Source organism: Pteropus vampyrus, unplaced genomic scaffold (assembly GCF_000151845.1).
Source record: "Pteropus vampyrus isolate Shadow unplaced genomic scaffold, Pvam_2.0 Scaffold11, whole genome shotgun sequence".
Classification (NCBI taxonomy): domain Eukaryota; kingdom Metazoa; phylum Chordata; class Mammalia; order Chiroptera; family Pteropodidae; genus Pteropus; species Pteropus vampyrus.
In genome coordinates this window covers 15327482-15354703 of record NW_011888792.1, presented here as the reverse complement: position 1 = coordinate 15354703, position 27222 = coordinate 15327482, and the positions used below count along the sequence as shown (strand labels likewise).

Below are 27222 nucleotides of genomic sequence, written 5' to 3'. Positions count from 1 at the left end.
TTCCACAGCATGGTATGTAACTTTATTTTTCTAGCATAATAACTTAAAGTATTTACACACTGCACGCTCACTGTTTTACACAGATAGTTATTCATATACCTATGAACCACATCTAAAGGTTTCTTTGTAAAGACTCGACACACTGTGGGGTTTCCAAGCATAACAAAGAGGACAAAAAAAAGTTTTGAGTCTTTTAAAGACAGCCATGTGGAGCATCTGTGAAAACCAGTATTTTCCTCCAAGTTTTAAGCTCCCCCAGGAGACCTTTGAATAGCTACAGTCTGTCTATCCATGTGTTGTTGGTATGCCCCCAAACTCTTCTGGTTAAAGATTTTAGGAACCAACATGTGTAAGTAGCATTTTCTCTAGAAATCCTAGAAAAGAAACAGGAGAAAATAAAGCTGGCCCCTCTCTAGAGAAATACCTGTATTTCTGAAACAGTTATCTGTGGGGATTGTATATGTTGAACAGGGACACTGGCTGTGAAAAGGAGAATAAACACACTGGTCCTGATACTAGTAATGTAGGATGCTTTTAAGCATCCTTTCCAGTTAAATGGTATGGCAAAATGACCCAATTTTCTTTTCCCAACTATTAAAAGAAGTGGTAGTATTGCTTTCCCTGCAAAGGACAAAAGTGTATTAATTATATACACTCCAAACCCAGATAACCGTAGAAATTTTTCACTTTTATACTATTTGCACAAAAATAGTGGTTAGAGGTATCCTAAATATTTTCTCTCCTTCATTCTACTCAATTCCAAAACAAAATCAGTAGCTAATTATAGCTTCTGAACCCAGCACTTGGTTCCATAGGTGAACAAAAGCAGCCAGTTCAGAACTGATGAGGCAGGCCTCTGGTCCAGTTTTTATAAAAGGATGACAGGTCTAGTTTCAACTGATATTGAAACTTTTGAGTAAGAAGTAGGATGTCTTCATTATTTTCCCAGAATGGCCAGATTATTCTCTCATATATCAGGTGGTAGAGAGGAGATTTCACCGCTTCTAGATGAACTCACAGATGAGCTAAGAAAACTTCACAAAACAACATCCTCTTTTCTTGCCGTTAGGGCCTCTGGCAGTGAGTGCTACTACTAATCAATGGGATATGGCAAAAGGAAGAAATTACCTGGCCAGCCAAAACTTAGCACTATCCTGACCCGAATCACTATGGTAAAGTACAAATTCCATCACTTTTTCTTGGAACCAAACACTTACATTTTAGATATAACAATGTAAACCTATCTACCCTGGAGTTTACTTTCTTAATTACTGTGCTTGCCTGTTGGTGTTGTTTTCCTCTTGCAGGAGGGTGCTGGCAATAGAAGAGAAGAGGTAAAGAGATATTCTACTTTATAGGGATTTTACCAAGTACGTGAGCAACTGACTAAATACTATTTACCTACAGATGTTAAGGGGAAGAGTATCTGATTAAAAAGAGACCACTTGGGGAGCAACACTGCTTAATAAGACTGTTTAGATTAACCAGCACCCAGTTAGCCATATTTTAAGTCATGCCAAGGAAGCTGTTGTCATTAACACCCTAGTCCATTCAATCACGCATATGCACATGTCAAAGACTGCGATGAAGAACATGGTGTTGAAGGCAAGAAAGAGTGGAGAACTTTGTGATGGGCTCCGGGTCTCATTGTAAAGACTCTAGCAATCCCCAGTACCGGGGCTCCTAACGTGAGGTTGAGGAGGGCTCACCGGGGTGGAGACAGAGAGCACTGTGCTTCTGGGCCCAAAGAGCCAGAGAAGGGAAGGCTAAGAACAGGGGCTTGCATGAATTATAGAGAACAATGCATGGCCACTAAAGGTATGTCTTTGTGTTTTGTTTGTTCAATGCAGAATGGAGTTAAAAGAGGAAAAAACTATAGTTTAACAGGGATATGAGATGAGAAAAAGTGAGAGCTACTGGAGTCTAGCAAAATGAAACTGCCATCAGTACCTCCTTCTAACAGATAAAAAACAGTTTAGTATGGTTCAACAACATACCAGAAGTGCTCAGATATAACAATCTTAGTTAATAAGGGTTATAGTAATATTCTCCCCACTCTCTGAAAGTGTCAACTGTTAAAGAGGGAGAGGGCTTCCACCAGTGTTTAACAGCCAAAAGCACCTGTAAGGGTGAGTTAATTATCCTTCCAAATCAAGTGAGTGCAGAAGAGGTGAGGACCAAGCGCAATGAGGCTCTACCAGGAGGCAAGTGAAAGCTGGACACTGTGGCAAATCAGCAGCAATGGGGAAAGGGCCAGAGGGAATAGCCAAAAACAGCTACAAACATCATCACTGGTCATCTTCAAAGAGGACGCTGCATATGGTGTCTGTGTATATGTACTATACATACTAACCAGGTACACACATAAATATTTAATATATAAAAAATAAAGTGCTTTCTAACAGGTCCCCAGGCAGGGACATTATAAAACATTTCACAAAACTGCAAAATAAAATTGATACAATCAAAGAACACTACATCCAACATACATGAAAACAGTCAAACACAGTATGTACAAACTGGTGGGTGTCCCAGCACAAACATCCTATCATATACATGGTATATACATATATACTCTTTGACTCAATATATTATGACAATATATATTTTAAATTTTGTTATAGACAAAAAATAAAAAACAAAAGACAACCCCTACAAAAACACAATAAGGATCAAGCATGTGAGTCCTAGACTGACAGACAAACGGCTGCCTCCCTGGGGCGTCCCGTGACCACTGCTTGGGAAAATGTGCCAGCGTTCCTTCCTCGGGTGCAGTGCCTCCACATCCCCCAAGGCGCTGTGGGCTGCAGCAGTGAAGTTGACATCCCCGGTGGTGAGCAGGTCAAAGACACAGGACTGGAAATAGATGTCCTTCACTGGCATCTTCTCGTGGCATTGAGCATTGGCAGTCTCCAGTGTGTAGCCGGGCCAGGCCTGTGCCGAGGAGGAGCGGGGCAGGCTGTGGCCCAGGATGGCAGACACCTGGCCTTGCCCATCATCGATGCGCTCGCTCAGGGGGCAGCCGTTCACGCACAGCTGCAGGTCCTGGCTTTCCTCATAGGACATGGCCAGGTCTTCCGGCATGCGGACGGCAAGGGTCAGGTAGCGGCCCAGCTGCCGCACAAACACCGTGGTTCCTATGTAGCGGGCGTGCATCTCCACGTAGCGGCCACTCTCCCTTTCCACGATGCGCAGGCTCTTGGCGTCACCGTCCCCACCACTGGTGCTGCCATCCACAAAGGCAGCTGGCAAGTCATCTGTCACAGCTTGGTATACTTTCTGATCTGTACACTCACGGTGGGCTTTGAAGATGATCGTGATCTGTGAGAAGAAATGCATACAAAGGTTAACACAGTGGGAAGGAACCAGGATGGTGCATCCCTCTGTAGCAAAAGCTCCCCTCCATTCTGGAGTTGAATGGCTGAAGACAGAATCTCCATATTTAACCCCTTTGTTCCTGTCTCACAAATGAATGGTGAGGGAAAATGAACAAGTCTTACATATTTAGAATGAAAATTCAACATAAATCCAGGGGATGTGTAGCAGGAAAAATTTTCTTTGTTAAAATCGAACAGTGTTGCTGTTGGGATATAGGCAATTTTTATTGATAATTTATATCTTGTCTCTTTCCAAAAACAGAGCAGTAGTATAGCTCTGGGGGAAAAAAAAAGATTCCTAAGTTATGCAGAAACTTTAAGAGGCTTAATTAACAATACACCTACCAGAACTTTGATTCCTAAATAGTTTCTTCACTGGACTGTAAAACCATATCCCATGACTAATCACTACAAACTTACTTATAAACACTGAGGGACGAAGCACAGAATCCAGGAGGGGGCCATCCCAGCAGCAGCTACCAATCATGTGCCTGAGGAAAGATTTCTCTAAGTCTGTTAATCAAATGTTTCACATGACTGGCTAATCCCTGTGACAGAGAAATCACTTGGCAAATATAGTTCCCAAGCACTGGCAGAAAATAAAAACCCTAAACCTAGTTACAGCAAATGTTTTCCCCAAACAGCACATGGCCCTTTAACTTCTCAGAAATTTTTTCCCCCAGCCAACTCTCAAGTCTACAAATTAAGCAGATAATTCATGCAGAAAAAACTACTGATAATACAAAAGCTTCCCTTTAGCGAACCCACTCTCCTTCCTTAATTAGAACAATTATTTAAAAACTGAACCTTTGAGCCCTTTCGCCTCCAACACACTCAACATCAACATCTCTGGTACAGGTGTTGGAAGGAGGAGGACTATGAAGAAACAGGGCCTTCTGGGTCACAAGGTGGGAAAACTATCCCAAAGGAAAAAAGTCTACATTTTGAGATTTGTGTATTGTCAGTAACTGAGGTAACAGCTTATTTTTCTTTCTTCTTGAAGGAAAAAAAAAAAGTATCAGGTGACTTCAGTCAAGGAGGAAGGTAGACAGGCCAAACACTCTACAAATTACTCTGGATGGAGGAAACCTTCTACCTTCTGCAAGGGAACTAATCAAAACAATAGAGCCTTGTTAAAAAGGCCAGAAAATGCTCTGGCCCCCCTCCCCACCCCTCTCTCTACAAGTCCTCACCACCACCCCTCAAGTTTATGTCTGAAGTTTTTTCCTCAACTCAGCCAGCATTTGCTCACACTATTTAATTCCACATGTTCCCACTGGTGTTACTTGACTGGAATTTTCCAGCCATTTCATTTTACTTCAGCCAGTTATAAAGCCAGATCTGAACCAGCTGCGCTGTAGCAACTGGTTAAATTCATATCCGTTGTTTGCAGCTGCAACTAAAATCCAGACAATGTACTATGAAAATGCTTGGATTTCTCCCTTCCTAATTATCCTGAGCCACAATTTAATTTCACTACCAGCCTTCTCATATTTCAACACCTTAACAACCCAAAGGAAGTGTACCAGAGATGATTTCAGGAAATTTGTTGTGCATCCAACCATAGGACCTTCTAGAGTGAAAGGGATTTTGAGCTAGATATCTAATGGGACTATAAAATAGATTTATTTGGTGGCTCTGAAGACAGTTTGACAAGCATTTTTTTTTTTTAAGGTAAGCTAGGAGGTGAAAAGATTAATTCGAGTAAATTCTATACCTGAAAGCTGAAAGTTAATACAGATGGATAAATAACAGTAACAGACTTTTCATATAATCACTATCTTCATTTTCAACTAGAACATTCACACTCACAGATTCAACGAACTCTTCTGAACTCTTCTACAACAGCTAAGTAATTTGTCTTTCTAGTCTAACAAATCTCACATTTAAATCAACTTGGCATTATTTGCAAGAATTAAGTACTTTTTTGTTCACCTTAAGGAAAACAAAGAGGAATTAGTTTTGTTGGGGCAACAAAGCAGAGAGATCCAATTCCAAACAAGTTTCCAAAAAGGGAAACAAGGGTCAATATTAAGATGAGTGGAATCATTCCACATGCCTTACCAAGCCTGTTGTGTTCATTAAGCACACCAATTCCAGCCCAGGACTCATTTCAAACCCTCACAAATCATTGTCCTTTGCTACGCCTGTGGCATACCCTAAGAAGATCAAGTACGACTTAAAGCTTAACCTCTACACAAGTATCTACATTCACAAAATATTCCAGTTTACCTAACAACAGATTTTTATCTGTCCAATTTCTTGGGAATGATTTTCTTTATGAGAAAATGAGGCTATTTCTCTTGTTTCTCTTTTGGGTGAAATAAGTCTCCCAGAGCCTATGCACAGAATTAGCCCTTGAATCAAAATGCTGAGGGTGATGAATCAATCTCAAAGCATGAGAAGGGTTTCCTGAGTGGTCCTCTGTAGTTTGATATCATCGATGTAAAATGTAGAAAAGTCTAGGTAACAATTTCATATGACTGAAGTTTTATAATGTAATTTCATTCCTCATACAACACTAGCTCTTAAACAGCAAGCACTCAGCCATGAAGGGCCGGAAATTCATTTTCAGATTCTGTCTCCCTCTTCTGAGAAATAATTTATTCATTCTTAATAATTCTTACTTTTAAAAGCATTCAAAATTCAATCAGAATTTTTGGAAATTCCAAACGCTTTGTATTTCCAACCAGCAGCTATCAAAATCAGAGCATAAAAACAGAATATTCAAAATTGTATTCTAAAGCTAACAGACAGTTTAAAAACACCAGTGATGCTGCTTACTTTCCCCCCTCTATGAACTGATCCATATGCTGTAATAACTCAATTTGGCACATCTGTTCTATGCCACACCATTTATTATTGATGGATGGCATTTCTGTGCATTTAAAACATCAATGCCTTTTGTTAAACCTCCCCCAGCCCAGTCCCTCTCCACCCCCACCTCAGACAAACTACTCCAGTTCTCCTCATTCATTTTTAATGTTTCACTCCCTGAGATCTTTACCACCCACAAGGTCTGTTAGGAAGAGAAAGACAGCAGCTACAAATCAACCTTTCCACACACAAAAGGCAATAAGGATTTAAGGGTTTCTGAGAAATACCAAAATTTAGAAGCACCTGCCTCTCTTTTTTTACCAGGGGAGAAAAAAGAAAAAAATTACATTAAATGAAAACAAGGAAGCCAACAAAAAAGGAAAACCCAGCCACTGCCTTGCCAAGATACAACCATATCTTCCCCTAGCTCAATAGCTTTGTAAAGTGCTGCACATAGGTTTCCGAACTGCAGAATTCCCCAAAGGCCGTGCACTTGACTATTTGTGTTTATTGCATTTTGGAAAAAACATTTATTAGTGTTTAATCAGGCTGTTTGGCACTGCAAGTGCAGGACCTTACTGGAATCCTCCAATACCAGAACTGGACGTTTAGATCAAGGGACTCACATCTCTTGGATTAAGATGGGCCACCAAACTGAAGTGAAATAGGCATACAAATTAGCTTGGAAAATAGGGAAACAATTTTGATATGTACCCAGTTAAAGTTCTGCTTGTGTTTAAGGAAGCTAAATGAATTTTATTCCATATAATGAGCTATTAGGTCCACTTCATCACATTCTCTTGGTGTATTACAACTTGAAAAAGTAGGTGACTCTGAGGGAGGATAAGAGATCGCTGTGCTCACAGCCCTTTTGCTCTTACACAGGTAAGTGGTTTACTGCCTCTACATTCAGCCCTCTGGGGTGAACAAACAAGAAACCATTCCAACAAGAACACATGCTCTATATCCAGCTCTAAAACACCTAATCTTTACTTTTGAGGGTCAGTTTTTCTAAATGTTGAGAAGTCAGAGCCTAGAACTTAGAAGTACCAAAAAAAGCAGAGGCCTTAGAAGGCACTGCCCTCCACTGCTTCCCTGATGCAACCCCCACCCCCACCTAGCCCTCCAGCCCAGGAAAACCTGGGAGTGTGGATCTCTGCTGGAGCTGAGCCACCCATCCAGGTGGGAGGTGCCTGTCCTTTGATTACATAAGGTGGGAGAACTGTGTCTCCCCTTTTTCTTGGAGCAAACTTTCTGTTTGAACATAGGGCTAGGACAAGATCCTAACAGGAAGACAGTACATGTATTTAAGAGGAGGGTAGCAGATTAAAAATCTTACCCAAGGTTCCTTTTACGGTTTGAATGAGACTGTAAGAATCTGCTACCTTCAAGAGATATCAAAATAGGTTTCTCTACCCTCACAGACTCTCTTTCCACAGAGCTCTGATCTAGGAACACATACAGGAATTCAGAGAAATGGAATGGATTGGCCTTATTTATTCTTCAATATTGCCCCAGGTAATACATGCAGGAACAAGGGCTGCCTTGGCTGCTGGAGGGGTTCTTGGCAGCAGACAGAGAAAGAAGAAACCAAACTAGAGGGAAGGACACCCACAGCTGAGGCTGCTAGGGTGGTCCAGGGGAGAAGCATTAAGCTCAGTGGCTGGAAAGAGCATGCCAGAGTGGAAGGGAAGCAGGCCGAGGGACGACACATAAAAGGGACAGCACAAAAATGTCGACTTCCAGAGAGTAATTTCTGTATACTTAAAACAAGGAAGGCTAGAAATATAAATAGGCTTAGAGACAGGGAAATTGGCTAGCTTTGTTGTGGAGACCAGAACCTCACACTGTGCTGAACAGGAGGAAAGGCCTCTGGTTCTTAAAGTCTTAGCCACTCAGTGAACTCCACAGGGAATTTCTCATTTGTTTGTTTGTTGTGTTCAGACTTTGCATTACAAGGAGCCCAGCAAATGTAGGAACTCACTATACTTCTAGGTGTGAAGTTAGGCAGTGTGAACAACATTACAAGCCTAGGCAGCCACGCTTCAGACCAGAGGCTAAAAGTATTTTGAAAGGTGAGAGGCAGGGCAGAGGCAGTAACTCTAGGGGTAGCTATCACTTTTAGGGACCTCACTCCCCAAGGGGGGCAGGGGTAGGGCCACAGAACCTGAGCCCTCAGAGAAACGCTGGGCAAATGCTCTGGTCCTAGGTTCAGCACAGCTGTTCTCCAAACGGATGAGGATTAGGAAGTCATAGCCTTTTTGATCATTTTTCAGTTTGGGGAGGTGACTAAAAATAAAATGGCTTGAAGATCTTCACAATACACTCGCACACACATATAAACACATGTGTACTTACATATACCTTTAAATACAAAGATTAAACCCTGACCCCCAGTTCAGAGTTTATGAAAATGTGTTTAAATGCTGTCATATCAATTCTATCCACAGTATACATACTACATGCCAATAGGGAAAGAACCCCACCAGAATTAGCCAAACCTTCTTTTGGCTCCATTTCTTAAAATAACCAGCTAATTGGAATACAAAAAACCCCTCACCCCACAGACCCAGATTCACTTGAAGTTCCTTCTAGACCCAACAAAACCATATTCTCATGGCAAGGCTGTGCAGTTAAATTCTGTATCTTAGGTGGGTGTTGCTACCCCACTTAGTGATCACTTACTGACAAGTTGAGCAGTTTACAAAGTCCTTAAGTTACCCCATTGCAAGAACACAAAATTCAAAACAGTGGACGAGCAAGTTCTACTGCAGTCAAAACAAACAAAGACAAAATGGGTAAGGTAGTATTTTCATTGTTCAACACTGTAGGTAAGTCTTCTTACATTCCACACAGGCAGAAACTGTTTGGTTAGCATTAACTGAAGCCAACAAAAAAAGTACCAACCATTCAATGTTTCCTTCTTGCCCCTTCCTCTCAGAATGTTGACTCAAAGAAAATTTAACAGGGCAGAGAGAGACATTTGGAAATGTGACAGGAAAACAAGTTCTAACTCTCAGTTGTGTATCAGACTTGGCCTCGTGCCTCTGGTTTAAACTATGGAGGAGTGTGGATTTGTTTTAAAGCAGCAGAGGCCCGTAGCACTGCATGGAATCCTGCCTGGCTCAGGCAGGGCAGGCATCGGGTTAATTTCATTTACAAATGGGGGATTTTGGAGGTTCCCTTCTCCCAAACCATATCTGGGACAGAATGGCACAGTCTTGGAGATTTAAAATATAGGACTTAAAAGATACGCAGATATGGACTTTATACCATTTAGACGGTTTCTACTAACATCAGCTAAGTCTCTTCATTCCAGAGAAAAGACCGATGGTAAAAGATGTGTTATCCAGAACATTTTAATGTGCATGGACAACATAAAAGTGTACCTTGTTTGGAAAGTACAGCACAACGCATAACCAAGGTAGGCCTATTCATCTTACAAAATGTTTTACACTTATCGGTATACATCGTACAGCTAATAATTTCTCCTTTCTGCTTTCTTTCTCCACATACACTTGGAAATCCTTTTACCTTCAGGCAATTTGCTGAAACTATATGAAGCAGAGTTGAGTAGTTCCTGGGCCTAAGACCTTGTAATCCAGTACAAACAAGAGCTATACTGGAAACAGAAAAGGACAAATAAGAACATGACCACCTGGAATTATAGCTGATTTCTGCTATTCCAAAAACTAGTCTTTAATGTTTCAATATTGTATCTATAATAAATTCAGAAAGGATAAAGATATCTAAGACATGCTTTCATGAGTTTTAAAGATAAGCTGGGACCCTGAAAAATGAATTTAATTAAGAACTGGTGACTCCAATTCTAGAAAGCTTTTTGATATTAAGTCAAAGACCAACAATCTTTCAAAAGTACCATCAGGGTTCTAGACACTACTAGATTGTAGGGGACTGAGGAAATACAGAGTAGGCGAGGGGCCACTTTGACCATGGGGGGTGGAAAGGGAGACTGTGTCAAATACCAAGAGTAAAAACAAGTGACCTGTGACAGTGACCAGGGCAGAGGAATGTGCCCTGGGTACAGCAGCCCATCTCTCTGGCCTACTCTCCGGGCTCTTGATATCTGTGACAATTTGTTAAGTAGCAGCACTTGGAACCAGCTTATGAATGTGGGTTCTAAAAAGAAATCCTAAAAATGGCTAGTTTTACTTACAAACCCCACAATTCTCCACTAATTGCTGCAAATTTTAGTTATGTACTTAGTTTGAGGCAGAGACTGCATGCGTCTCTGTATCTCCCCCATACAGTAGGCCCTTTAATACTTGGTGGTTCAGATGCAGCATCAAATCAATTATACATTTTGTCAGAGAAAGGATTATACTTAGCAGGGAGATCAAGTGCATACTTCTTTCCTATCTGTTCCCCAATATGCCTCAACTGGTCTTATAACTTTTTTTTTTGGTAATTTTTGTAAAACAAGGAGGACCATGACAAGGAGCTAATGAGAAAAAGATGGCAAGAATTACCTGCCTAGTATAATGGTTGTCTACATGAGTACATTCTGTTAACTTACGTACTGGAAAAATAATGTTATTTTATGAAATTACTGAATTTTATAAAAATACTTTACGTGCATAAAAGATGTGTCAGTTTTATTTTTAATTTTGTTACATTTCCGCTTGTATCTACAGCAGTAAAGCATTATATAGTTTATGCAATGTTTACTTGTCTATTGAGTTTTTAAAGATTTAACATTAACAATTAAAATAGTTTTACTATTAAAAACAAAAAGAATTACCTGCCTTACAGATAAATCACAACAAAATATAGAGCAGTCTCAGATTTTACAAACTGGTTACAATGTATCTGCAAGGTAATTTGTGTTCTCTGGAAGGAAAGGGCTCTACATTTTCAAATCGACAGGTGTCCCCTCTAACAACACTGCATCCAAAAACAGAATCCTGCCAATAGGAGGATGCAGCATCTTCCTTATTCTGTAAAGATAGGAATGACAACCTATCAATGTGAGAGTGTAGCTCACATTTTCTCTATAAAGACACAAAATGCACAACAGGTGACAAAAACTTGGCTACAAAAAAAATGTACTAGGCTTGGGGTCAAAAGAGGACAGATTTCCAAACCTTGATCCAGTGATATGTTTAAAACGACAGTTGAAACCTTCACAATGCAGGCATGTCTGGCTCTGATTTTGCAACCAACAGAGAATGAGCTAGAAACATTGGTTTACATGCCCACATACTGCTATAGAACACTAGTTACATACTGAGAGGCATCAGAAAGGAGAGGAACCAACTCATGCTCTAGGAGCCTACAAGCTAAGTGTTTTATTATAAGAGAATGTCTAGAGTTTATAGTTTGAGGAAAACAGTAAGCAAGAATGAACCAAATCAACTCAGTCTTCTTACAACTCTAGTATCATCATCCAGTGAAAGTTTTCAGAAATTTCCAAAAAGTAGCTAGAATTCAAGTATTAGGGATAATTATGGATTTTAATAAACACATAGATGCCTGATGGGCAGGGCCTCTTCTCATGCTTTGGACAAGCTAAGTGCTATTGTCAGTAGGATAACCCGAAGCTGGTGGACCATGGGAGGAAGAACATATGAGGGATCTTAGAGTGCCCACTTACCTGCCCAAGTCACCTGGCTTGGTCATGCACAAAGGACACACCTCTTTCCCAAATGCAAACTGCCTTAAGGTATACCACCTTCTCTCATTAAAGGACGAAGCACAGAAAAATCTGAAGCAGAAGATCTCTAAAACAACTTGCTATCATTCCGTTACCCCTCCCACTTGTCAACTGTCTTACTGAGATTGAAAGATAGGATAAGAAAGCTAGAGTAATGGGAAAGGACATGATTACATTAAAATAAAAGGAGAAATAAAGCAAAGGTATACAAATTATTTATGAAAAGTAATTTTAAAAATATTGCCATTGTTTTCATGTGCAATAAATGTATTCTTGAAATTTTCTGGAAAAGGAATCATTTTAAATGCACCTGAGAGACTGGCAATTTTAATATATGCTATTAGGTATATAACATTATCTGTAAAGTACAGAACCGTTTCATAAAATAATTTATTTCAAAGTCACCTTCTATAATCATGGCATATGCAAAATCCTTATTGAGTCCACTTAAACAGATCCATAGATACAGAGAAATAAGTAAACAGGAGTTGAGACTGCAGAGCTGGTAAAGAGAATGTGGAGAAGGTACAGAAGTCAAGCACTGCCACAGATGATCTGGTTTATTGGTGTGAGCCTCAGGACAGCTACTGACATGTGTCTTCTCTGGAGTCTAGTGTGAGCTACCTCCTCTACCCAAACAAAAACTGCTTTACTTTTCCTTGTAGCCAGCCCTGCCAGTTCTAAGCCTGTCCTCTCGTCTCTCTTCCTCAGTGCTTACAGGTTTGAAGCACCTCTCACAAAGGTGGGGAAGATGGCCCAGAGCTGATGTGGATCTCAGCCCAGGTGTGTAGGTGTGCCAGAAACCCTTGCAGCCCCCAGGGTGGAGAGATGAAAAACCAGCCCTGGCCTTGGAACACACCTATCTGGCAAGGTGAAGAGGAGGGAAGCCTGGCAAAGGGCATAACAAAAACCCAACAGCCCTGAGAAAGCACACCTGTGCTCACCATGACTAGAAAACCACCCTGCATTTCCCAGGGGAAAAGAGAGTAGAAAAGGGAAAATAGGGCTATATTGTCCAGCACTGCAGGCCTACACTCACTGCTTCCATGTGGAAAAAGGAAGTCTTAGCTAATAAATGGTACCTTGAATAGAGAGGACTTCATTTTCTTTAATTTTGTTGTTTAGGTATTTTTCCTCCTAAGCTTTGTCACTTTGTCATGAGGGAAAGGCAGGTACTTAGGGGCAGGTTGAGCTAACCTCACAAAGACAGGCTTAAAGACGGCTTGCTCAAGTCAGGTCCCAAGATGAGGGGCTGTCTTAGGGACTTCACTGACCAAAAACCCAGGTCTAGGTAAAAGGAAATTGCACTGCAAAATTTTAGGCCTTTGCTTAGTTTCATCAGCACAGGCTCTACCAGCATTGAGACAGTCCTTCAACGGTAACTTTCCAGATGCTTCTGGGGGCTTTGGAGAGAGTTACAAAAAGAAGGGAAAAAAAACAAGTACTAGAGGTCGTGAAGCCATAGAGAAATTTGTTGCTGAACAGCATGGTCACCAGATGTGTGGAAAGTTTTCCAATAGTGCAATTAAAGACCAAGCATTCTCATCATCGGCTTGAATTTATGTCAAAAAGACAACTACCCGTACCAACCCCTTTTGGAATGGGTAAAATCTTTGATCCTTAACAAACTGAGAGAGAAAATAAAGTTGTACATTTTATTTATTTGCTAGAAACTATGACAGATTCAACCGCAACGGAAATTGAATGATCTAAAGTACTTCGGTGTCAATTGTTCCACTGAACCAATATTTTCCCATGCATACAGCACTTATTAATCTCAACAGTATTGCTTGAAGGTTACTCCTCCAAGCCCTTAATTATTTTCACAATCGATGATGATTTTCTCCATTCCCAATTGAACTGCCTTCTTGAATTTCCAGTGTTATGTTTTCCTAAAGACTATTCCCAGGTTTTATGCCCTATGATTCTTGCTGTAATGATGAATTGTTGGCCATGGTTTGTCTTTTAACTTCATATTTATATAACTTTATGTCATAACTTATAGCAAACACATATTTTAACATACAGGTAAAAAAATTATTTGCATACTCATAAAAACCAGAGGAAGAAAAGTTTGTTTTGTAGGATTTGGAAAGGCCAGTTTGGGCTTGTATTGCAAGCTGAAGTGTAAACATTTTTGAGTTCCCCTAAGATGTCTGGGCCAATGTAATAGTCTTCTTTGTTCAGGGCAATGACTTCTAATCTCAGACTTGTGACACCCCTGGGTATCTCCAGGTATCTCCAGAGGTGTTGTAAAACTCCCTCCACAAAATGCCAAGTAAAATATTTAAATTAAAAATATGTCACACATGTTTGGAGGCAAGGGAGGGTGTCCTGAAATAAAAAAGAACAGTCATGGATATTACAAAAACTTGATCCTTGGTCAATTATATTTTAGTCTAAATCAATGACGAATAGATAAAATAATCAAAGGAAATTAAGCAAGATGAGATAGTCTGTATGTGTGATTTTGTGGTTGGGGGTGATAGGGAAGGAGCTGGTTACTTGCAACACTATTTCTGTGGAAAACTCTTTGATCTCTTTATTTATTTACTAATAACTGGTTAGAGCTGATCAGCAATTGAAAACCCAGTTCATAGCTCTTCTCTACTTTCTTGCACTAAGATATTGGTGGCTTAAAGCTGACTTAGAGGATTCAGTATTAGTTTCTTTAAAACAAACAAACAAATTGACAACAAATAAGAACCACAGACACTGGCAGCTAGGCAGGGTAAGCTTAGCATAATTTTGTCAGTTTTCCCCTGAGCTTCTGACTTAAATTGTTATTTTGACATTATATGGGGAGGCGGGGGTGTTATACATCGCTGCTCTCAATATTCAATTCTTAACTTTCTTGGTCACTACTTGGTAACTAAAAAACCTTTGTGGGCTTGCCATTGGGAAGCTGACCTACAGCCATTATATTTTACAATATCTTCCAAATTTCCAATAAAATATGCTTCCTGATGGGTTATTGCCCTCAAGCTTCACAGCTCTCTTTATTCAGAACACCCACTTCAGTCACTTGATAAATCTAAACATGGATTTCCGTAAAGAAGAGTCACACACATATGCACTCAAAAAAGATATCACTAAAAAAAGTACACATTTTTTTCATTAGACAGGCTTATCCTTTTCTCTAGAGAACTCAACTTCTCTGTTTATTTTTTATTTTTCACATCATGCCTATTTAAATTTAGGTCCACATTTTACATTAAGCCCTAGAATTCCAGTAAGAAATTCTTAATTTTCATTTAATCCTTTATCTACTCTGTTAATTGCTTGCCAAGACCAAGCAAAGTTCCTTTAAACTAGGTCGTTTGCATCCCACTTCCAAAGTTATCTAAAGAATCAGACACCTGAAAGGTATAAGAAAAAGAAGAAAGTATTCTTGCCTTATTTGTAGCAGTAGCACTGGATCCAGGGACCACGGGCACATTCGTCACTTGAACTGAAAGATAATTATTATCTATGAGTGGCCAAGCCCCTTCCACTTTGCACGTCTGGAAATGATCCTTGAAAGTTCTAAGGTGAGGATCTCCGAACAAGCCACAAAAAAGGTAATTGGGAGGATTCTGGTCCCCTCCCCTGTGTTCTCTGGCTCCTGTGTGGCTGTGATAGTTACAAGGGTCATGGGTCACTTCAGGGTTGGTAGAGGATGTGGGCCCATCTTTGGAACAGTTCCTCTGGCTCATAAGGTCACTGATACCCAACACAGCAGAATGGTATACCAGGTTGCCACGGCAGGCTTTTGAAGTTCGCTGGGTGCAGCCAGCATAGGCACGCAGGGCCTTGCAAAACTCAGAGTCAAAGCCATCAATGGCAGAGTTCAGGTGTGAAGTCAGGGACACAAAGTCCGTGGTACATTTCTGGATTCGACATTGGGCTGGCTGTTGGCAGTCACCTATGGGAAAGAAGATAAGACCACACATTTTTTAAATGCTTCATAACTTCCTGGGCTACATGAGAAAATGACATTCTCCTCTGGGAACTGTTTGTTCTATTTCATATACTCCTATTTTAAGAATGCCTTCAGAAATAGGATTGCATTGTGCTTCTCTGATTCCTACAAATTAAGCCACTGGGAGAAAAATTGCATGCAGTTAGTTAACTTAAAACTTTAAAGCATGGGCCATTGTAGGTGAACATAAGTCTAGTCCAGTGTTCTTAGGTTAAAATTACAAGGGAATGGTCAATACTTATTTTATCAACTTTGCTCTTGTTTATAGATTTTGAGAAAGAGTCCTCTTCTCTAAGGACAAGAAAAAGATGTGAACTCTGATTTTGGAAACTGCATAAGGAATTTGCTTTGGAAAGCACTGTCTATGCAAAAAACCATGATAAAAGCTTCCACGCCTCAGGTATAATTGGTTAAAACACTTTTACCTGATTCTAGTATGGATACAATGCAAGAATATTAAGAAAAAATCCAGGCACTAAGTTATTCTGCATTTCCTGACAGAAAATTTATCAACAAATTGTATATAAACTAATAATTAACCTCCTGGTTTCTACAAAGCGTAGATGTTCTTTTAAAAAAATAAAGTGATTCATCTGACCAAGTTATATATTCACTTCTCTCAACATCCATCACCCTAAGATTCCAGCTCCCACACAGTTCATCAGTAAAAGTACACTAAATTAAAAAAGATGTAACATTGAAATCATGTTGCAGAAACAGATAATTCCATTTTTTTTTCCCCAGAAACACAACAGGACACAGACATCTCTGGGTATATAAAAAGGACTTTTTTCTTTAAATCAACAATTCATATAAACTTAATGACTGAAGCAAAGCTCAAATGAAGTAATGAAAAATCAAGTATTACTGCCCTCGTATTTAAAATTAAGCCAATTTTTACATGATGTTTAGCCATTAGCTTCTCACATAAAAATTTATAAAACCTCTCAAGCACCCCCTCTCCTCCCCCACCAAAAAACACACACAAGAATTGTCAACACTAGGTCAGGAATGTGTGCCAATCAGTTTAATATTCTGTTCTATAAAGTAGAGACACTAGAATTAGTGAAAAGAAAAATCCTTTTCTTTTTCATCCACCTCAAATTTTATAGACATGAACTGGAAGATATATTTGTGTTACTTAAACATTCTTTATAGGTCTGTAAACTATGGAGGAAGTCTCAATCTCTTCAAGTCTTAGGTTCCTCATCTGAAAAATGAGGAGGTTGTTCTAAAATGAACTTTGTAACCTTTTTCATGCATAAAATACCTTATAATTCCTATTCTAGGTGGGGAAAAAAATCAGCAGAGTATTATTAAATATGTAATAACTTAAAGATGTGGGTATAACAACCTCTAGGATAATATCAAGATTTAGAACTCCTGATAAAGACTTAAAACTAAACCTATTAAAAAGGTTTTTAGGTAAACATAATTAAATATATATTTTAATCTTTTCAGTGGCAAATTGCTTTTAAATCTGAATTAAGAAGCCTGTAATCTCTGTTTCTGGCTTCAATTGGGGAGAAAAAGGTAGGAGATGACCACCTTTCAAGATACTTCCCCCATTTTTCCATTTCAAGGACCAAAATGGGAAAAATGTAGTCTAGATTGGACATTCACTTAAACATGAGAAAAGGAGAAGATTAAATTAATCACAGAAACACTTTCATGTTTGGCCTATTTGGTTTTTGCACATTTCAAAGTTGACAAAAGCAGCTCTGATATTTATAGAGTTCCTCTCTCCAAAGTAGATATATCATTTCAAGTCTTTTTACTCAAAAAAGCAAAAGCAAAAACAAAACAAAATCAAACAAAAAACCCCAAAAGTCATTAAAGCCATTTTACAGATGAGAAAATCAAGGCAAAGGATTTTAAGGCCTTGTCCTGGCTGGTTCATACACAGCTAGTAGTATGAAGCCTTTTCTCCAATTCCATTTTCCTTCCTGCTGTCTCCCCCAATTCCTGACTCCCACAATGGTACTTGATAGCTTTAAAAAAGACTTAAGTAACTGTTGTATCTATTTTTTCTTTTCCGTTTTAAGTCAGAGTTACAGCAAAGAGAAAGCAAGAAAATAAAAACTAGGCCAGGATCACTCAGTAATGAACAGTCTTTAGACTACAAATAAATGACAGCACAAGAACTTTCCGCTAAACTTGCAGTGGCTATTTGTTCTTTTTATGGTCTATAAAATCTATCTGAGCGTACATATACTTATAATTATTTCAAATAGTCATAAAATATTGAAAGTAAGAACAGCATGTAAATGCAGATGCAACTGTTCAGAAGAGAAGCAGAATTTAGATTTCAGCTCCTTTCCTTTCCTTCCTCCTTCCCTTTTTTATAGCAGGTAAGTGGTGATTCTTCAGAGAAAACTCACATCAAACAGAGCTCCTTGGGTTCTTTTGTTTTAGATGAGGTTTCTAACAGCCTTTTTGAATAGAGATGCTGGGAGGGAGGAGGGCTAACTAGAGACAAAGTGCTTTTGGGTCAGCAGTTTCAGCCCCATCGCAGGCTCCTGTATAATGACTAATTTGCGGCATACACCCAGAAATATTCAGGCTTCACGAATTTCTAATGACAATGAACACTTTGCTTGTTACAAATGGTAAAGTAAGCCTCCTGTCAAAATGCCAAAACAATGCGGAGCAGAAATAATCTCAAGGATGTAGCCAAGAAGGCCATGAAGTGTATGAGTAAGCAAGTAACTCCCATTTGGATCTCCATTCAGGAACTACATAGGTTTGCTTAAGAGAAGAAAAGTAAATGAAAGTACTCTTTTCATTTCTCATGAGCAGGATTCAAAATCTGCAGTTACAGATCTCTATTTTTCGAGTCAGATCATCTGTAATAGGTGTGACAGTATTTTCATTCCAGTTAATGAAAGTGCTAAAGGATTTTCAGATCTAGGGCTCTTGATAATGATTCAGACAAAAAGACTTCTCCACTCAAAGTCAGTTTCCTCAAGGCCAGGACTGCACGTGTGAATTTGCAGCACAATCACCAGTTTATAATAAAAGAAACAAGATATGCTGAAGCTGAATTAAGTGAAATGTGAAACCATATGGGGTGCTGAGGCAAATTATATAGATCCAGGCAAAAAACATATGGTAGCCCATCTACAAAGAGCACTCTGCTAGGCTCCCTGCTCTGAGAAACAACCCCTGCATTTCAACAGCACTACTCTTCAAAGACATCTCCCAAAAGGAGGCCTCGTTTCTATAACCAGATTAATTGCTCCATTCCAACATTTTGTCCACAGAAATCACTCATCACAGCAACTTTGGCTATAATCTAATGGTGACTTTAGTGACGACATACTAAGATACTGAGAGGAGGTTCACATTCCAAGTTTTTGAACTAAGTAAGGAACTTTAATTTTCTAAAACTTCAAACCAACTTCTTAAGTCTTTCATGGGCCAGCAAAGAAATCTTCGAAGACCACATTCCAATTCTGTCATAAGAACCTATGGCAACTAAGAGAAACAATATCCAAGCAGTCAAGAGGGACACAGTCCCATCTATCACTTCAATTCTCATTTCAAGAAACCTAAACTTTGACATTGTGGACACATATCTTTCACAGAAAAAACTTCTGAATATATCTGACACGTCATGAAAAATCTTCCATGTAACTGTAAGCAGATTGGTATTATTTTCTAAGGTTCTAAAGTCATTAATTTAATGCCTTAATAGTTCTTAATAGTTCTAAAACTTGCCATTACACTCTTTGTTAAGACTTCAATTTATGTTTTCCCAAGTGACAGTGTTAAAATGCAGATGTTACATCACAATGCAGTTACACAAAGTAAATTAAGCTGTCTCTTCAAATGCCATATTCCCCCCCCCCCATTATTTAAAAGACCTCCCAGATTTTTAACATGGGCTGGTACAACTTAATAAATACAAATTAGTCCCCACATTTGGGTAGCATTAAAGTTCAGGATTCCCCAAATCAGAACATTGTGACTGTTGCCATACAAACCCAGGACAAAAAGATCTTGCAGAAAAAATTATCTGACGCTCTAGTTGTTCTCAAACTAAAAGATGATTTATCTTTCAATTTGGTATTTAAAAATTCTTTGTCTAGACAAACTCCTATAAGTGGTCTTATTTGTAAAGAGCGTCCTAGAAACCCCCAGCTTTACTGAGATAATATAATTGACACTTAACATTATGTTGATGAAACGAAAAAGAAAAACAGTGTCACAGGCAGGCGTCCTTCGCTAAGAACAGACTCCTCACTGCTGCTTCCATAGGGGAAGCGCCGACCTCCAGAAAGGAGCAGATCTGTCAACTCCTCCTGGAACACGCGGCTAGCCACAAAGCACGAGTTTCTCCAAAGAAGTTGTAAGCTGAATTAAAAGCGGCTTTCTTAAATACTAAAGAAATCCCTGCTTAAAGAAGTTTAAGTTATTTCGAGATTAACCTCCAAGTTTACAAACTCCCGAAAATCTTTCCATCTGGTGCGATTTCTTCGCCTCGCCACCACCCCCCAACTCCAGAGCAGCAGCACAAGGCTCCTTGTCTCCCCTCCGAGGCGGCGGCGGAAACCTGATCCCAGCCTGACTTTCGGTAAACACCAATGCAGAGAGCAATAAAGCATCCGGAACATTTGTCTCGGGCACGCAGCCCTCACCGCCTGCGCCTGCTAAATCTTTGATAAGCGGCTGTTGGAAGGGAGATTTATCAACGGTCCTAGCCGAAGGCGGGGAAGGCCGGAGGGAGGGAAGAGGCCTCTCCTCTGCGCCCTTGGGCGCGCCGCACCGTCGGCGGGTGTGTTCCTGCAGCCGCGCCGCGAGCTGGGCTAAGGTGCGCGTCGGGGACTTGCGAGGCCTTTCCCGTTGCGACATGCCGCCCTTCCGCCCCAGCAAGCGCCTTCAGAGCCCGGGGTGTTTGGGAACAAAGCACTTGGCCCTGGGGCTGGCTCCCTCGCGCGCGCGCGCCTCGTACCTGCGTGGAGCAGCCCAAGGCTGAGCAGCAGCAGCAGCAGCAGCGCCAGGGGCGGCGGGCAGAGCCGTGGACCGCGGCGCTGCTCAGCCCCGGCGGCGACGGCGGCGGAGGCGGCGGCAGCGCAGGAAGGTGCTGCTCTCAAGCCCATGCCCGTCCATGCAGGTCTCGTGGGCTCCGGCGAGGGCGGCGGCGCGGGCGCCGTGGCGGGTCCGGGGCCGTGGCTGCTGCATGGGCCGGGGGACGCGCCTCGCTTCCTCTTCTTCTTCCTTCAGGCCCGCGTCGGAGACGGGCCGCCGCCACCGCCGCAGCGAGCAGCGCGCCGCGGGCGGAGCGAGTTGGCGGCGGCGGCAGCGGGGCGCAGTGGCATCGCAGCGGCCAGAGGCGGCGGGCGGAGGGAGAGGGGGCGGGAGAGAAGACACAAAGACCGTGAGCGAGTGCGGACCCCGGCTCCAAGTGCGCAGACGTCCGGCCCCGGCCAGCGTGGGCCCTGCGGGCGTGGAGCGCGGGCGTGGACTCACAGGAGGCGCGCCCAGCCCTAGCTAAAAGCAGCCAGCCGCCCGGATATCTCTGCGTCGCGGCCCCCGCGGTCAATCAATCTCAGCCCCTCACTGCCGCCCCGCCCACCCGAAGGTCACCAATCCGCGTCGTCCACACCCAGCGCGCGCCCCGCCCTCCCGCCTCATTGGCTGAGAGCGCGGGTCCGTGGGACCCAGCCCGCCACTCGCAGAGCCCGAAGCGCCCGCCCCCCGCGGGTCCTCCAGACGCCTGCCTGCTCAGTGTAATTCGAGTTCCGCGTCCGCCCGCTGCGGGTCCTGTCTGCTGATCTCGGACCCAGCCTCCCTCTCACTACCTCCTCTCTTCTCCCATCCACCCGCTTATGCGATTTACTGTTTCCTCGAACCCAACAGAAACAGGCGGAGGCCTCTCTCTCTTGGTGACATTACAAAGGAACCGGCCTTTTAGCTTATCCTTGAATTAATGTGATTGGGTTCAACTTCCTTCCAACTTTGTTTGTTTTAGGTCACCCTACTTGCTCTCTACCTCTGGCTGCGGCTCCGGCTCTTTGGAGAAAACGGGAGCTTTTACCGAGTCCCTTCGCAGCCAATCACATCTGCGGAACCGCGTTTTGAGCTTATTGCGAACGTTTGGTAAAGCTAGCATCCAGCCACGCTGGAAATCGGAATGTGACCCGCGGTACGGAACAGATCAGATGGGCTGAGAAGGGCCCCGCCAGTTCCCGGGAATTCGCAGGCAGCTGTACGAGGCTCTGGTGTTCTTGTTCCTTTGACATTTCCCTTCCTGAAAGCAGTCGGGAGGGGTCTGAGAGTGGGCGAATTTCAACGTGTTGGGTTACAGTGTAATTAGATTAATGAGGATTGTCAGTTTTTAATCCAGTGTAGAGTAATTATGCCATGATTTGTTGCTGCTCAGTGGCATAGTCTATTAGATTAATTCAATGGCAGGCCAGTTTCTACTTTTGTGATTGGATGGATCCAAAGATGAGAGGAAAAACCAACTGCTAGAAAAGAAGTTGCTAAGCAGAGACATAGGAAAGAATATTATGACATTGATAATAGGTTCTAATTTATTTTCAGTAGGTGTGAAGTGGTATCTAATTTCAAGAACGGCCTCAAAGGCTGAAAGCCACTTCCTAATACCCTCGCCTTTGCTGTTCCCCAAACAGCTCAGGGTTGCCATTTTAAATTCACTTACAGTATATCCAAATCGTAGTTTGCTACTCTACCCGCTACACTACTCAGAACCTCTAGGGATTTCGTATCAACCATGGACACGTTAATATTCCACATGTTCCAATGTGCTAATCAATGGACCAAGGTAATTGGTGACAAACCTATCGCTCCAGCTTGCTTGTTAACACATTATGAATTGTACAAACCAGTAGGTCCCTAATGAAGGATGCCAATCTTTTCACTGTAAGTTTTCATTACTTATTACATACTAAGATGACTCAAGTGGTAAACACACCTTTCACTGCCCAAGATATGACCCAAACCTTGTGTATATCCATAATATGCTTAATAATAGCTTCAGAGTTGCCTGGAGAAATGACTTTTTTCAGGAGAATTATCTGATATGATTTGTAGATAATTCTATGGAGTAAATACTATTATGCCAAAAATTTAGTCTCTTGCAATTACTACGTATAATCAATGAAGTTAATGAAATACTGGCAAACGTCTTTTAAAAGTAATCAAATGTGAACACTGTTTTTCAAAGTATTTTGCTAACAAAGACTAACAGTAAAATCTTTCATTTTATTTAACTCAACATTTAATTCGCCCTGTCTGAAAGTAGCATCTCACTTTATTAAGCATATTTCAGAACACACAACCAAGAGTTAAGGATCAAAATCAGTTTAGTTGGGTCTTTTCACCTGTCACTTTTCTATGATTTTTTCCCCTTTCTCGTTTTCCCTTCACCACCCATCTTGTTCCGTAAGTCCACGGGTGCTCTCGATTTTCTTATCAAGAGAGGGCGCCCTCGAGTCATCGCAAATCCTGGTGTGAAAAGGAACTGCTCTAGAGGAAAAACTTCGTTTCTTCTAAGGTGCTTTATTGCTCCTCTGTTGTAAAATTTGACAAGCTCAAGATTTATAGGCCTAACAATTCACTTTTTATTGCTGCATAAGTGTTCAGCTGGCTAGAGGAAAATGTTAATTTTCACAATTAAACCGCAAGTTGGTTCCTATTTTCAAGACTTTAGGTCAATGGGGACACACTCTGGGTAAATTCGGCCTGCTAGCAAGATTCTGAATCTGCTTGGAAGAGCAAGAGCGCGGTGAATAGTCACTTATAGCGGATCCACTCCTCCACCTCGTATGCTTCAAGTTAAGGAGGATTTTAAGACTCCACAAAGAACAATCTGGGGAGGGAGCTAGAACACAAACATAAAATCTATGACTTATAAAAGTTTTACATGTTAATAAGAAAAAATATCGTGAACTGACAGTTTATACAACTCACAAATCCACCCTGTTTCTTGCCACTTGTACTCTTTCCCTTCGCCTTTGTTTTCAAGAAGGAAAGATGAGGCCAGAACAGTACAATTAGAGGACTCAGCAAACCAACAGTGCAAGTGGATAGAATTAAAACACATGCTAGCAACATTAAGAATTCTAAACAAGATACGGTTTCTCTTCCTGCCCCCTGTTAATATATCTCTATTTCCAGAAATCTAACACGAGGGTTTCTGTCTGCTAAACATCTAGATTAACTGGGGCAGAGGAGCCAGGAATCATACCCGGGGTTGCGATTTGTACAACCCATTCTAGAGTAAGGGCTCCCTGGCTGCTCCCCAGTCCACGGTGTACGCAAAGCAAGAGCTGAAATAGCCCGAGAGTCGGACAGCCCAGCGGCAAGCAGCTCATGGATTGTACTTACATCATTCTTAACCCTTCCGCTCCTGGAGGGGGTTCGTCGGGATCAGGGGGCTGCCTTGCTCCGGAACACGCAGGACCTGGGTGTGAGAGAAGAGCCCCAGACCCCGGCGTGAGCGCCGCGCCCCCGGAAGGAGAGGGCCTGGGATGTGCGTGAGGCTCATCACCCGAGCGTACACACCGGGACCCCGCGATCCCTGCGGGCTCCGCCGCGGCTCGCACTGCTCCAAGCGGCAGGTGCAAAAAGCATTTGGGAGCCGCTTGCCAGCGCGCGGAGGTAATGTGTTTCCTGTCCATTTATCTCAGGAAACCAGCGCAGCCTTCCCTTCGAAACAAAATTAACCTCTCATTAGCCAGCCACTCACTCCGGAGAAGGCCTTAAAAGCTTTACCAGCTCGCTAATGTATTTAGGCTTTTCTTCCAGGCAAACGCAGCCACGGCCGTGACTGCCATCAGCCCTGGCGGTTCCTCTGGGTTCCCCCGGGAGCCATCCGCCGACTTCCCCACAGCCTCGAGTCTGAGAAACTCTGGCCAACTCGGATCCCAGTTTATAGCACTGGGCAGACCCGATACCCCAGAACGGACGTCGTGCCAGAAGCAGCCGAAACTAGTTCCCGCCTAATTCCACCAGCGCCCTCATATCAAAACCTCAGCTCCCCTGTCCTCAAAGGTAGGGACTTCCATGGCCATCTGTTCCCCAGGTCGTGGGCGCTAACTGTCCTTAGGAGCGCCAGCCCTGTCCACAGAGGGTTCTGGGAGCGCTGATCAGGGACATGGAGGTAGTGTAAGCTAGGATCTAGACGATTCCAGGAGCGGAGAATCAAATGTGGTTCTTGATCTGCAAGTGACTAAAAGGGGGACTTTTGGAGCAGCTTGAGTTTTCTCACTCTGGCCTCCCACCGCCCTGAGGCTAGCTGATTTATACCACACAGGTGGACGGAGACCTAAACAAAACAGTCCCGGCCGCTGCCTGCTGGTCGCCCCCCACGTCCTCGTGGCCCACCGCAAACTTCAACAAAATAAACAACTCACCACAGGCATTCCCTTGTCTGCAGCGCGACGCTTGCCAGCTGGGAAAATAAGCCGCAAGACACGCGGCAGGGGCGCAGAGGGAGGGCAGTGCGGCGCCCGCCTCTTTCCCCCAGGTTGGGGGTAGTGGTACTCGGGGACTGGAGGGAGGCTCCGCCTGGAGGGCCGCTTTCTCCGCACCCCGACAGCGGAGTGAGCGCCAGGCGAGGGGCTTCACCTTCTAGCCAGCGCGATCTCTCTGCCACCTAGGGGATGGTACGGGGAGGTAAATCCCTCAATTTTCTGCTTTCTCTACCCGCCACCCTCTCTCCCCATCCCCTCTCCCCCCAGTGTCAAAAAAAGACCAAACCCAGAGGCCTCCACCCCATGGCTACAGCAGCACCACACCGCCCCCTGCCGGCACTATCCGGATCTCTCTAGTGCGGCTGACGAGTGGCGACTAACGGCGCCCCAGAACACCAGCCTCCAGGTCCCCACTCAGCTCTCGCCTCTCTCACCACCCCTTCACTCCACCGAGTCCTGCACAAAGACGCCTTTCACGCTACCAGAGCCACCCTCCGCGCCGCCCTGTAGGCGGGCTGCATTGCCTTTGCCCACCCGCGGCACCACCAACCGATTCCTGGCTGGTGATGGTGCCAGCCGTCGTCGGGGCAGGATGGAAGAGGACCTATGCAGGCTGTTCCTACTCCGCACCTGGATTCAGATGCGGTTTTCCGCCCCTCTTTCCACCGCTTTCACTAGCTGTCCACCAGCGGCCACAAAACAGACCCTTTCTTCTCCATAAGCAATCTTTGAGGGTCTTCCTGGTGTTTCTAAATGGGGGTAGGTGGGTGGTAGGCATGGTCCCTCTGGACTTTCGCCGAAATAAAACAAAAACCAAAAAACAGTGGTGATCTTTCCTGTCCACCTAAGGTGCCAATGTGGCTTGAGTTTACAGTTTAAGGAAGCCCAGAGTAATGATTTGGGAATTACAGGAGAGGGAAGATTCAAAGAGACAGATCTAAGACACAGGTGAGGAAGTGTGTTAGAAAGAACAAGCCCACGAAATGTCCAAGGAACGAGTCACTTGCATGTGAAGTATGCGTGGAAGCTGAGAGGGAAGCAATTCATTTTCTTCCCTACCCTGATCTTCCAAAATTGAAAATAAGCATCACAGGTATTCGTTGCTATTCTGTGAGTTCATTACCTGAGACAGGCAGGCAGCTTCTCTTTATCCAGGCAAATGTTCAAGCATTTTGACTTAGGTATTTCAAGTATCTGACCTGACCCTCTCCAGCTTTTCTTCGCTTTTTCCCGCCTCCATTCCCCTTTACAGTTTCTCCGTTTACCGCTAGAGGCAACATAAGGCAGCATAAAGAGGGTGCATTGGGAATCCAGTAGGAGTATCTCCTTCTGACTTTCTGAGTAGCAATCTTAGGCAACTGATTTAATGTCTTGAGACCTTAAGGTCACTATCAAAGGGTGTGTTAGGGGCAATGGTTGGATTTCTTCCCGTTCTGAAATTCTATGACAAGGGACGCCTTCTCGCATCCTCTGTAGAGTCCCTTTTAAAGTGTTTTCCCAACTTGCTTTATCTTCTCCAAGTGCTAATCAAATTGGGAAAAAAAATTACTAGGGATGTTTCAGGGTAAATATAAGATACGTTAGAAAATGCTCTTTTTGCTACTGAGAATTTAAAAACAAAACCAAAACCAAAAAAAACCCCTCAGCTCTGGGTCTACAGAAGCAAGTGTAGAGTCCCCACTTGCTTTGCCTTTGAAAAGCCACTCCAACAATCAGCAGAGCAGAGCTTTGATTTAGAACCTAAAGGCAGTCTCCTGTGTTTTTCTTTTCCCTTCCACCAACACAAAGACAAGCTGCCACATAAAATAATGATGAACAAGAGTTCAAAGCAAGCCTAGAAAGCCTGCCCAGAGAATGTTTTCTAATGCAGCCCCAGTCCTTCACCACTTCCCTGCTAAGCTGGCTTTGGACAGCACATAAAGAGTAAGCACCAGAACTCCTTTCCCCTGC

General features: G+C 42.7%; 1 protein-coding gene across 1 annotated transcript; it reads right to left on the bottom strand.

The window, feature by feature from the left end:
- On the bottom strand, window positions 1-25481 carry RGMB (repulsive guidance molecule BMP co-receptor b). The gene is made up of 5 exons (XM_011378434.2): window positions 25213-25481; window positions 24185-24260; window positions 20784-21049; window positions 15264-15772; window positions 1-3321 (listed from the first exon to the last, which is right to left on the bottom strand). Exons 2-5 carry the CDS (start codon window positions 24187-24189, stop codon window positions 2653-2655), a joined length of 1449 nt encoding a protein of 482 aa, XP_011376736.1. The 5' UTR covers window positions 24190-24260; window positions 25213-25481; the 3' UTR covers window positions 1-2652.
- Between the last annotated feature and the right edge of the window lie 1741 nt (window positions 25482-27222).